The sequence below is a fragment of the Cynoglossus semilaevis genome, chromosome 18 (genome assembly GCF_000523025.1).
Source record: "Cynoglossus semilaevis isolate Cse_v1.0 chromosome 18, Cse_v1.0, whole genome shotgun sequence".
Classification (NCBI taxonomy): Eukaryota; Metazoa; Chordata; class Actinopteri; order Pleuronectiformes; family Cynoglossidae; genus Cynoglossus; species Cynoglossus semilaevis.
Window position 1 is genome coordinate 11,537,667 of NC_024324.1, and position 13,409 is coordinate 11,551,075.

The following is a 13,409-nucleotide window of genomic DNA, read 5'->3' on the forward strand; positions in this document are numbered from 1 at the left end:
GCCCTCGGGTGGAAGCCGTGAGTCCTACCACTCTACCGTTTTAGCCATGCAATATCTCTCTCTATATAAGTATAATTATGTCGCTTTCCAAAGGGATTATCAACAGGAAGCCAGATGGAGTGGGTTTAAAAAAGAACCAACATGCGGGTTTGCTATTAAAAGAAAACGGCATGATAAAAAAATTAAAAAAAAAAATCACACGAAAAGTCGTTTCTGAACCTCAAAATAAAGACAAGGGACAATTAGAAAAAAAAAAATAGAAAAATCTAATTTTTTTCTCTCGTTTTTTTTTTTTTTTCAAACAAAGACTAGGGACAATTAGAAAATAATAGAAAAATTCTATAATTTTTTTCTTTTTTTTTTTTTTTTTTTTAAGGTGATCCACAGCCATCTCCACAGGCCGCCCTTCATGCAGCCGCAGCGACAGCAGCATCTGTATCGTCTGCAGCCGGTCTACCCTTACCTGCGGCAGGAAATCATAAATCTCCCTCCAATCATCTGCCTCTCAGATGGCGAGGAGCGGCTGCCTTACAAAGGCCCCTGCAGGTTGAAGCTGCGGGACCCGGAGCAGCAGCTGGAACTGAGACGAGCCACCGTGAGCGCTCCGCCGAATCGGAGCGTTTTTGATATTGACCCGACGGGTGTGGATCCTGGATCCAGGACTGACATGGAGGACTTCCCGCCGCCCTCCTACGGCGAGGCGATGGTGATCGAGGACTTCTCTACCTCTACGGCCTGTTTCGCGGAGCACTGCGATCATGTCGCACCTGCAGAGAACAAAAGTTCGGAATGTGACAGTTTACACACGGTCCCCTAATAATGACGTCAGTGATCGTGATCGCACAACCTGCACTAACTTGAACAGCTGAAGGAAGGAGGATGCTGCACCGGCTTCCTGTTTTCACTCAACGGGGCACTGGAAACGTCTGCCTTTGTTGAGACGTGCACTTAAAGCTGCAGTGTGTACCTTTAAAAATCACAAATCATGGCACGCCACTTTCAAAAAAAAAATCCACTAGTTAGGAGTTCACATTGTAAATTTGCTCTGTAATTTTGGGTATAAACTAGGGATGTCCAATATTATCGGCCCGATATTAGCATAATTACGTAATATCTGTAAGAATCGTTATGGGGTTTCCCTTCGATAATGAAAACCCAATAACGCAATGCCACGGTTTCACCAGATGATGGCGTAAAGTGAAAATGAATTGTTGTCACTGATGCACAGAACGCCACTGCACACAATGTGTCCTCTGCCTGTAACCCATCCACCTTAGTGAGCAGGCGGAACCTAACGTCGTTAACCACCAGTCCACCAACCACTACCCCGCTATATCGATATCGGTTGATATCGGAATTGGAAATGAAGTGTTTGGACAATATTGGCATATCGGATATTGGCAAAAAGTTAATACCGGACATCCCTAATATAGACCTTTAGTTGCCGAATGACATTTTTTGACTGCACACAGAATGTTTTTGTTTTTTTTTGTTGTTGGCCGCAAATAGAAACACATTTTCTGCAAACAAACTGGACGGTGATTGCACCTAAATCATAATAACTTATATAATTAAAAAAAAACAATATTTGAGAAAGAGGGTTGGGTACCAAATTTGGATTAGTCTCGACCCCCAGACCTTAGGAACCCCCCCCCCGATAAGCTTGTTTAATCATGTTCAAATGATCAGAACACACATATAACACACATACAGTATATATATAGTCTGCATTTATTTATTACCATATTTTCTGCACTATAAGTTGCTCGGCAGTATAGGTCGCACCAGCTAGCTAGAGCGCCCTCTAGTGGCTCTCACCATAAAAATAAAATCTCCAGTGGTACGGGAGTAGCAGATACTGGTACACAAGCCTAGAGTGCCCTCTGGTGGCTGTCAGTGTGAAATAACGAACATGTGAAATTATATATTTTAATATACATATGTCGCAAAGCCAGCCAAAGGATGAAAAAAAGTGCAAGAAATATGGTAATGTGGGGGTCAGATTGATCCAATGTTATTATATGCCTAGCGCCGGCCCTGCTTTTCTCGGAAAAACGTAATATAACGCAGGGCAAGGATTCAATCTGGGTCCGACTAAAATAAAAAAAAAATAAAAAAAATAAAAACAAAATGCTGTGCAGTCACCGACATAGAAAAACAAAAGAGCCTATTAGGTCAAACAGACCCAGAAGAAGAGTGACACCTAGCAGCTTTAGCTTGAACTACAAGGGTGTCATTTATTATAATGGGGACAATTTTGCTCGTTTTTGCTGCTGAAATCTTTGACTATTTTTACTGGAAAACTGCAGAAAGACAGAAGGAATACATCTGATTAACATTCAAAAACTCAAAAGATGAAAATGGGAAACTAACAAGGCCGCAACAAACATTTTTATGAAGCAATAGTAATGTCAAAACGCTGACGAAATGCTGGAGATTTATTACGAAGAATTAAACCTGTGTGTTTTTGTGTTTTTCTATAAAGAAAAAAAAAAAGATATTTATTTTTTATTTATTTGTTTAAGGACATGTTGGTTTGTTTGTTTGTTTGTTTTTATAACGCTTCTCTGGTGTCTCTAGTGACACATAGCTAATTTTTATTTGTTACGTATCCAAGAAATCGTGTTACGTGTTTTGTTTTTTTTTAACGCTGCTGCTGCCTTTTTGTACTACTGCTTTTAGTTCTCCGAGAAAGTGTTTTGGTTTTTTTTTTTTTCTTCCGTTGTTCGTTTCTAGATAGCGTTCTGACATGCAGTTGAAATTTGCATGTGACAGATTTTGTGCAAACGTTGTGTCGGACGGTGACGGAGCCTCTGCCACAGGAATGTACTTGAACTTTAAAAGCTGCCACCTGTTCAGTGCCTCACTTGTAACGGTGCTATCTCATCCTCTCAGAATGACTGACTCTTCAGGCTTGATCTGTACAGTACTGTATTATGCACATATCCTACTGTGGGGGGAAAACCCCACAGAGAAAACTGTTGATATTTTAGTATACAAATAATAAATGAAACAAAATGAAATGCGTTGTGTGTTTTTTTTTAGATGGAAATATAATAGTGTATTGGATTTTTCTATTGTAAATTAAATAAGAAATAATGAGAAATAAAATACGAATAATACAGGAGAAATAAATGATACATAATGAATAAAATAGAATAAATAAGCAAAAAGAATACAAATAAATAAATAAGAAATGAATAAGAATATAATAATGTGTGATACAGGAGTAGCAGATACTGTTACACAAGCTTAGAGCACCCTCTAGTGGCTCCCCATGTGAGAATAACGAACATATACATTTCCAAGTGGTACAGGAGTAGCACATACTGGTACGCAAGCCCAGAGTGCCCTCTAGTGGCTCCCAATGTGAGAATAACGAACATATACATTTCCAAGTGGTACAGGAGTAGCACATACTGGTACGCAAGCCCAGAGTGCCCTCTAGTGGCTGTCAGTGTGAAAATACCAAATGAAAATTTTCAGGTGTACAGCATTAGCAGATATTGTTACACAAGCTTAGAGCACCCTCTAGTGGCTCCCAATGTGAGAATAACGAAAATATACATTTCCAAGTGGTACAGGAGTAGCACATACTGGTACGCAAGCCCAGAGTGCCCTCTAGTGGCTGTCAGTGTGAAAATAATAAACATGTACATTTTCAGTGGGGGAGGAGGAGCAAATACTGGTAAACAAGCCTAGAGCGCCCTCTAGTGGCTCTCAGTGTGAAAATAATAAACATGTACATTTTCAGTGGGGGAGGAGGAGCAAATACTGGTAAACAAGCCTAGAGCGCCCTCTAGCGGCTATCAGTGTGAAAATACCAAATGAAAATTTTCAGTTGTACAGCAGTAGCAGATATTGTTACACAAGCTTAGAGCACCCTCTAGTGGCTCCTAATGTGAGAATAACGAACATATACATTTCCAAGTGGTACAGGAGTAGCACATACTGGTACGCAAGCCCAGAGTGCCCTCTAGTGGCTCTCAGTTGGAAAATAACAAACACGTGAAATGATATATATTTTAAAATAGAGCATAAGACACAACCTGAATATAAGTCGCAAACCTAGCCTCTGCCTCAGTCAAACGACTAAAGCTGACTGTGATTCCTCTGCAACCAGAACAAACATCGGCTGACTCGAGCGTTCCGAAACCCAGTTTGGCCTCCACTTCTACCCATCTATCCAGCGATGATGTAATACCTGTTTCTCCCACAGTGTACTTCAACATTAAACAGGAAATATTCCACACCGACTAAATTTATGAAAAGTCAGAAATGCTTTTTTTTTTCGAAATGAAGCTTTGAGCAAATAATAGTCCTTTGCAGGCATTTTAAAAAAAAGAAAGCAGAACGCCGTGTGTGCATTTGAATATATGTGTGTGTGTGTGATAGAGAGAGAGAGAGAGAGAGAGAGAGAGAGAGAGGGGGCGGTGATGATTCAGAAGTCAGATTTCTCACAGGAACAGCCTCTTCACTAAAGGCAGAGGCATACTGCAGTTGGTCGGTGAGACGTAATTGGAGATTCGTTTTTTCTCATAGGGGACCTGCAGAAAAATGCGCATATACTTTGATATTGTCTGGAGTTTTCTGACGTACTGATTACCACCAACCTGCCTTGAATTTTGTCCAAAAAAAAAAGAAACAAACCAGAGCTGTCACAATGTCAAGAGTCACCAATCTGTCAAAACTGCGACAGGAGAGGATGAGGGAGGTCAACTTGCGGGTGAGTGTAAAATCGTCAGCCGATTCCTACTTCTGTATAATTGCGTGATTCGCGTTTAAATTTAAAAAAAAAAAAAGGAAAAGGTAAGGCTCCGAACGATGTGTTCATACTTTCATTTCCTGTTTTTGTTGCTCTCTTCCTGTACAACGGTGTCAAAGCCGACTCATGCACTTCACATTTCTGCCTGTCCACGGGGCCCTGTACTTTAGGACGACAGCTAGGACACGTCACATTCACTGGCAGTCCGTAGGAGTGAAACATAGTTTTACATAGTTCTTCGAGGTAACCTTTCGAAGGACTTAAATGTGTGCGTTCAAGACACACTTTGATGGTTTTAAAAAGACAGATTATCGCTAACGTCCTCGCAGCACGCAGCAATTGGGATACGTCAATCGGACGCATACGGTGCCAGCGCCTGTGTTTTGCCTGCTGTTGTGTCTTATCTTGCTTTTTCCTCTAATTGTGGCCATATTTGAACGTAAAAGTTATCGCCTTGATTACTTATAGATATGAAAGTTACGATTCAGAAGTAATCCAGAGGAAGAACTCACTTGTTATAGGGAATTATATCGCACTATACCTTTTTTTGGTTACTGCAGACCGGTAATACCGCGGCATTGCTGAAGGATTATTACATTTATCAAAATAAAACATCTTTTGACTTTATTCTGTTAGTATTGAAACTCTTGAAATATTGCCAGATTATTATGAAAAAGGTAGATACTTATGACTGGATTCTTTCGGAATGAAGTCAATTAGTAAAAGTGAAGTACATTTTTTCACTGTGGACCCACTGTGGACCGGTACTAAGTGACCTACGGGCCAGCACCGGTCCCCGAACCAGAGGTTGGGAACCCTTGAATTAGAAAACTTAATTAAAAACTATCACATTATCATAGAGATATACCCTTCCTCAAATTGTCCCACTGTGGGCCGGTACCAAATGACCAAGTAAATCACATTATCGTAGAGATATACCCTTCCTCAAATTATCCCACTGTGGGCCGGTACCAAATGACCTACGGGCCGGCACCGGTCCCCGAACCAGAGGTTGGGAACCCTTGATATAGTGGGCATGAAATTGAAAGCGGTTTTGGATACTACTTCGGTGCGCAGTTACTGTTGCGCAATTAAAACGGACAGACGCGGGCAGACATGACTGCAATGCATGATGGGATATATTGCTCGGGTAGTGATCATCGGTTGTACGCTAGGTTCCCGCGATGAATTGTGGGATGCATCGAGTACCCTTTATAGTGGTTTCCACAAAATGGAGTACCCCCTATGTAGTGCACTACGCAAGGTCTAGGGGGCGTTCTTGGACACATCTCTAGTTTTGATATAGACCTCAATTTATACGAGGTTGTTTTTTGGTCGACTTCCAACAACTGAAAATTACAAACACCTACAGCACTTCCTAACGTTGCTGTATCTACCACGTTCATAACTGTAGGTGGTGTGTGTGTGTGTGTGTTTCCGACTGCACACAGTGTGCTTTTTTTACTCAATATTTGAGTACAGCAACCGTTGCCATAGAAATGGCAGTGTGTATGTGTGTGGCCTTGTTAAAGCTGTACTTGCGGAGACATTTGTACAAATTGTGAGGACGCCTGGTCCTTACGGGGGACGCACTGAAGGTCCTTGCTAAATTTGAGTGAATTGAATTATCAGTGCTTGGACAGCTGGGATTGGGTTTGAAGTAAGGGGCTGGAAAAAAAAAACGCAATATTCCTGAAAATACATCCCACAAAACACCAAACCAAAAGAGCTAACGTGAGCAGCAGGAGATTACATAATCTACCGGCTTAAAATGAACCATCGGCAACACCGTCCTTCTGTGTTACTGCTTCACTGAGTTGGGACTGACCAAGGCCGATGGGATTTTTAAATTAAAAAAAATGTAAAAGAAGCATAAGGAAGTCTGCTGTAATATAAACTTTAAAATCCATACGATTAGCTTTCCTGATTCGGAACGAAATCTGCGCTCTTTTTTGCAATCAGAGCGTGGAAACGTTAACTAAGTTAAGGATTCTAACAGAATTAGCGAGAGCTCAAACCTCTCACACCGCTGACTCACGCTTTTAGATAATGATAAATGCGCTGACTTCTCCGTGAGGATCATTTTTACCAAACTATTTAAAATGTTCACGATCACGTTCAAGAGTTTTATTTGACACGTACACCGTCGTACAAAGCGCACTGAAATTTGTTTTTGTACCTATCGTATTTTTCCACTTTTTTTTTACCCTTTGGCGGGGTTTGCGATACTATACTCAGGTGCGACGTATATATTAAAATATGTAATTTCACATGTTTGTTATTTTCACACTGACGCTAGAGGGCACTCTAGGCTTGTGTACAAGTATCTGCTACTCCTGTACTACTGAAAATGTACGTTAGTTATTTTTACACTGCCAGCCGCTAGAGGGCACTCTAGGCTTGTGTACAGGTATCTGCTACTTCTGTACCACCGGAAATGTACGTGTTTGGTATTTTCACACTGACAGCCACCAGAGGGCACTCTAAGCTTGTGTACAAGTATCTGCTACTCTGCTACTACTGTACTACTAAAAATTTACATGGTCATTTTTTTCACACTGACAGCCACTAGAGGGCACTCTAGGCTTGTGTACAAGTATCTGCTACTCCTGTACCACTGAAAATGTACACATTCATACGCCGGCGTGATTTATGTGTGCTTTGTGTTTGTTTGTTTTTTCTTCATTATGCATTTTTTGTCTGATGCGACTTATACTCCGGCGCGACCACAGCAGTCCGGGTAATATGTTACATCCATTTCAAAGAGAAGAGATATAAAGAATCAATGAAAAGTAAAATCCAATAACACAATACAATGTATATACAGTTGAATACAAATATATGTACACATACTGTGCAATAAGGTTTGACTGAGGTAATTCACTGGGTGATTGCCTTCAGGCTCCAGTAGCAGCAGCCTGAAGGCAGCAGGCAGAGGAGGGGGGATCGTCACAGTCCCTGATCTGCACCTTTTGGTGTTGAAAACTGTGTCACTTCCTGTTTGGACCCTCTGCGTCTCAGTGACAGTTATATTTCAGGAAGACGTCACTTAAAATAATCAGTGCTATGCTGCAGCAACAGAACTGATCTGGGTTAATGAAGTGTTTCCATCCTGTTAGCAAGCGGTTGCTCTAAATGCGTGGACCATTTCACACAAATACACAGCTCATAACCTGCTGCTTTTAGAGCCTGATGTTCTCTTATCAAGATAACCACTGGTTATTTGAGTCTGTTTATCGGCCCTGAGTTTGACTGGTGACGTGTATTGATGTTTTGATCCTTGATGTTGTTTGTGATTGGCTATAGCATGGTATTTTTTTGGTATTCATCATAATCAAAGTGAGTGAATCCGGCGCCGGTGCTCTTTACCTTAAGTACCCTGAGGGAAGCTGCTGCTTTATTGTATTCAAACAGTGAGACAAATTCTACAACATGTGTCAAACTCAAGGCGGAGGAGCTTATAATAAAGTCCGTGTTGCTGCATTTCCTAACTTGATAATTTTTTTATTACACATTTATTATTTTTGGTACAATATTTGTAGCTTAAGTGGAAATTAGTTAGATTTATATTAGAATATTAGATAGATAGATAGATAGATAGATAGAGAGATAGATAGATAGATAGATGGATAGGTAGATAGATAGATAGATAGATAGATTGATGGATAGATAGATAGATAGATAGATAGATTGATGGATAGATAGATAGATAGATAGATGGATGGATAGATAGATGGATGGATGGATGGATGATGGATGATGGATGGATAGATGGATGATAGATGGATAGATGGATAGATAGATAGATGGATAGATAGATAGATGGATGGATAGATAGATGGATGGATGGATGGATGATGGATGGATGGATGGATGGATGATAGATGGATAGATGGATGGATAGATAGATAGATAGATGGATGGATGGATGGATGATGGATGATGGATGATGGATGGATGGATGGATGGATGGCTGGATGGATGGATGGATGGATGGATGATAGATGGATAGATGGATAGATAGATAGATAGATGGATGGATAGATAGATAGATAGATGGATGGATAGATAGATGGATGGATAGATAGATAGATAGATAGATAGACAAAAAGGGCCTTGTGTTTGACACGTGCTGTGAGATGTCTGGGAAGGCAGTGACAGCCATGTGGTTACAGTGAGGGTGTAGCAATCGTTCTTCTTTCACTTCTGCTTTTATAGGGATGTTCATGTGATCATGACAACGGCTTCTTGTTTCACAAAAACAGACACAAATTAAAATATTAAAAAAAAACTAGCACAGACAGATGTTGCTTTAAGGATTAATATAGTCTGTTGTCCACTTGTATTTTATCACAAGGTGCAAAAGGTAGGTCAGACTATACACGAGCAAATACATCTTCCGTAATATATTTAGAACTAAACAGACACTTGACAGGTGTTTATATATTTTTACTTTAATTTTGAACAATCATTTTAAACAATTTTAAACATTAAGGATTACATTTTGATTCATTGTGATTATAACTAAGTGTGATTTATTATGATTAATCCAGGTAAATTAACATTGCTGAATATGTTATATAAATATATGTTACTGGAACAGAAAGAGAAGTAAAAGTAACAGTAAGTAGTTTTTTGTACCAAGTACCGGTCGGCCGATATCAGCTGTTACTGGAGAACGGTAATACTCGTTATATATATATATATGTATATGTATTGTATATATGTATATATACAATATGTATATGTATACAATATGTATATTGTATATGTATTATATATATATATATATAATACATTGTTGATTATCATTAAATTTTCAAAATAAAACATCTTTTAGACCTTTTTTTTTTGACCTGTTGTTTTGAAACATTGCTAGATTATCTTTGAATAACAAAAGTAAAGGGATATGACTGGATTATTTTGGAATGAAGTAAATTAGTAAAACTGAAGTGCATTTTTTCACTGTGTCCCACTGCGGTCCCGAACCAAATGACCTACGGACCGGGACCGGCCCCCGGACCAGGGGTTGGGAACCCTTGTTCTAAATGGTCTTTTCACTTTTAAAAAACACTCACAGTTTCAGTTGACAGTTGCATTTGTTAACAGTAGACACAAGATGACATCTATGAGAGGCACGAGGCAACTTTGACGTATTTTTTTTCTTCTTTTTCAGAATAAAGAGAGGGAACGGATGAGGGAACAGGAAAAAGCGTTACGGGAAAGAGAAGCGCGTTACAGCAACGGACACTTCTTCACATCCCTAACAGTATCGGGGACGACACTCTGCGCAGCATGCCACAAAAGTATCACCGCCAAAGAAGCGCTCAACTGCCCGAGTAATTAACATTTAATGCACATTCTGAAAGGTTCCAACAGATATTGGATCCAATATATATATATATATATATATATACATATATGTATATATGTAGTATATATGTAGTATATATGTAGTATATATGTAGTATATATGTACATATATGTATATATGTGTATATATACTGTATATATGTATATGTACTGTATATGTGTACACACACATATATATATGTATGTATATATATATATATATATATACATACATATATATATGTGTGTGTACACATATACAGTACATATACATATATACAGTATATATACACATATATACATATATGTACATATATACTACATATATACATATATATGCATAAATATATACATATATATGTTTTCATGGTTTTTTATTTATCATGGATTCCTAATCTATTTAGACATCAAATTATGCAATACTGCAATATGAATAACAGACAAAAAAAAGTCTTCTGTGGTATTGACTATCTTTTTTTTCCCCAGCATGCAATGCAACAATCCACAACCGCTGTCGAGATACTTTGCCAAACTGTGCCAAAATGAAACAACGGGTAAGAAGCACACGCATACGTTTTTCTTTCAAATAAGAAATAAGGCAAGGCAGCTGTTCGTTTAAAACAGGGGTGTCAAACATACGGCAGGCGGGCAAAAACTGGCCCACTAGGGGGTTCAAACTGGTTCAAACCAGTTTTATGAAAAAAACGTTTTTTTCCATGTTATATTTCATTAAATATGGCTATTTTCTGATGTACTTTCTTTTCACACGCAGCAGTCAAAGACAGCCCTGCTGAGGAACAACTCTTCTCTGCAAAATGTCGCACTGCGCACAAAAGGTAAGACACAGAATCCCGGTTACGGGTGATTTCTTCCGAATGTAGCTATGCTCTCATTTTCAACACTAATTCTTTCATTTGATCTGCTCTTATTTTACTTTGAAAGGTCCAGTAATGCGTGAACGTCCTTCTTCAGCCATTTACCCCTCTGAGAGCTTCTATCAGTCGCTGCGCAGTTCTCGCCGTGGTCGCTCCAGCCTATCGCTGTCCAAGAGTGTCTCCACCAACAACATCTCAGGGTGAGAAGTCTTAACAGTCTTTAACTCAGTAAATATTAATCTTCTAATGGACGTAGGAAATGTATTAATTAATAATATAATAATATAATAAGTGTGCGTGTAATTGCTTTAATAATAAAAAAAAGACAGAAAGTTGTCTTTGCTAACATAGCTTAGCATTCAACGGCCAGAAAAACGTACTGAAAAAATGGCTCGTACAATGGCTACGTCCTTGTCATTGTCATCTTAACTTCTTAGTCATAATTCACAGAATGAAATAAAGTATCTGAGGGCACATGTAAATATATATATATATTTTTTTTTATTATTATACAAACCAGCTCAAAGCTTAGCCTGGCAAGTGGAGCTAATAGCCTAGCTCAGGCGCTAAACCTAAATGAAGAAAAGCCTTGCTTACGCCGCCACTAGAATAATAATTCCTGTTGACGTGTGTTTCAGGAACCTTAATGAAGACACGCCTCTTGGAATACGTAGGATTCTTTCCCAGTCCACAGATTCACTAGGTTTCCTAGCCAGGGCCATGTCAGTGGAGTCGCTCAACGACGATGGTATGTTAGCCATGTTATCATTTTAAACGATCAAATTTATATATTCTCATTTAGCTTCTCATTCTCATTCTCAGATAGAAAACGGTCTTTACCTCAGCTCACACACACTAGGCCTAAGCAGTGCATCTCCAGACGGAGGAGTGTGGGGTTATAGGTCAGCCACAGGATGTAAACAAACCACAACAAACTAACCGTAAACCGACACGCACCCACAATGACGTTCGACAACAATTAAAACGCAGGCCTATGTACTCACCTCATGGAGGAAGTGGAAGGAAGAGGGAAAGGCAGGTGTGTTCCCACCTGTTTATATATATGTATATATGGCCATATACTCCCACCCTAATCATGAGAGCCAGCAGGTTTGCACACCACCCTCTGGTGGTAGGGAGGGCAACGACCTGTCACGTGGCATACCATTTTCACACAGTCACACATATACACACACATTAATATATGTATATATACATATATAAATAGCACACGTTAATATATGTACAGTATATATACATATATAAATATATGTATATATACATATATAAATATATGTATATATATTTATATATGTATATATATATATTTATATATATATTTAAACATATATATATATTTGAAATAAATATTGCAGTAAAATGACCACACATTAAGCTTACAGTATGTTAAGCCTGCTAAAACGAACCAATGGGAAAACCTTTCATCTCACCTCATTCCCTTTGGTCTGTTGAACACATGCTGCAGTGCTCGCCTTACCCTCAGAAAGGTCAAGTGCAAAACAGGTCTCATTGCACAACATCACCTAATTAAGCAGCAGTGGTAAAAGATGCCGAGGAGGGCTTCAGACAAACTGTAGTCGTCTGCAGCTTCTTTTTCGAAGCTATCGTTTCAAGTGAAGGAGATATTTTGACATATTTTGACACAAACGTCTCTGCAAATACAGCGCGCTAACAGACTTTTCCGCTTCAGTTTGACAGCACATATGTGATAATTATATATTATGTTATGTATATCATGTAATATAGAGGCAGGATTTTTGATTAAATTAAATTAAACCAGTCTCCTCAATATTAAGAACAATATTATTCTAACGCAGCGGGCGCCAACCTTTTTTATACCAAGAACCAACCGGCCGGTATCAGCCATTTCTGCGAACTGGTAATACTGCGCCGTCATTGAAGGATCATTAAAATTTCAAAATAAAATATCTTTTATACTGTAGTCCGGTACCAGACAACCTATGGACCAGCACCGGTCCCCGGACCAGGGATTGGGGACACTGTTCTCACGTACCCATGGTCAATTAAAGTACCTAGCTAACCTGATAAAAATCTGAATATTATTTGACGTAGAGGGGAAAAAGTACCTGTGAAAAGCCCAGTAATAAAGGGAGAGTCCGCAAATTTCACACAGATGCAAAAAAAAAAATATTTCCAGAGAATAAGAACTGGCTGTTTTGTGGGGGGTTTTTTTCTTGTTTTTTTTAATGTGAGGCAACAGTACCAAACACTCCATAACTGTAAACAACATTTCTACTCTAACAGCAGATTATATAACATAAAAAAAAAACTCAGTCATAGAAATTCAAATGATGACAAAACCGTTTTTTTTTTTTTTTGTTTTTTTTTTTTTTTGTGGTTTTTCCATGTAAAAAAGGGTTCAGGTGTTCGGTTCT

The 13,409-nt window shown here is 38.9% G+C and overlaps 2 protein-coding genes across 2 annotated transcripts in view; both read left to right on the plus strand.

Moving 5' to 3' along the window:
• Positions 1 to 861, plus strand: part of LOC103394488 (protein TMEPAI-like) — a 5,261-nt gene extending 4,400 nt beyond the window's left edge. The window contains exon 3 of the mRNA XM_017041283.2: positions 377 to 861. Within this exon, the coding sequence (XP_016896772.1) occupies positions 377 to 817 (441 nt within the window). The 3' untranslated portion in view covers positions 818 to 861. The remainder of the gene's footprint in view (positions 1 to 376) is intronic.
• Positions 862 to 4,454: 3,593 nt separating this feature from the next.
• LOC103394490 (rho guanine nucleotide exchange factor 2) overlaps positions 4,455 to 13,409 on the plus strand; it is a 14,433-nt gene continuing 5,478 nt past the window's right edge. The window contains 6 exon segments of the mRNA XM_025065347.1: positions 4,455 to 4,726; positions 9,942 to 10,104; positions 10,604 to 10,671; positions 10,890 to 10,953; positions 11,060 to 11,192; positions 11,631 to 11,927. Of these exon segments, the coding sequence (XP_024921115.1) occupies positions 4,664 to 4,726; positions 9,942 to 10,104; positions 10,604 to 10,671; positions 10,890 to 10,953; positions 11,060 to 11,192; positions 11,631 to 11,927 (788 nt within the window). The 5' untranslated portion in view covers positions 4,455 to 4,663.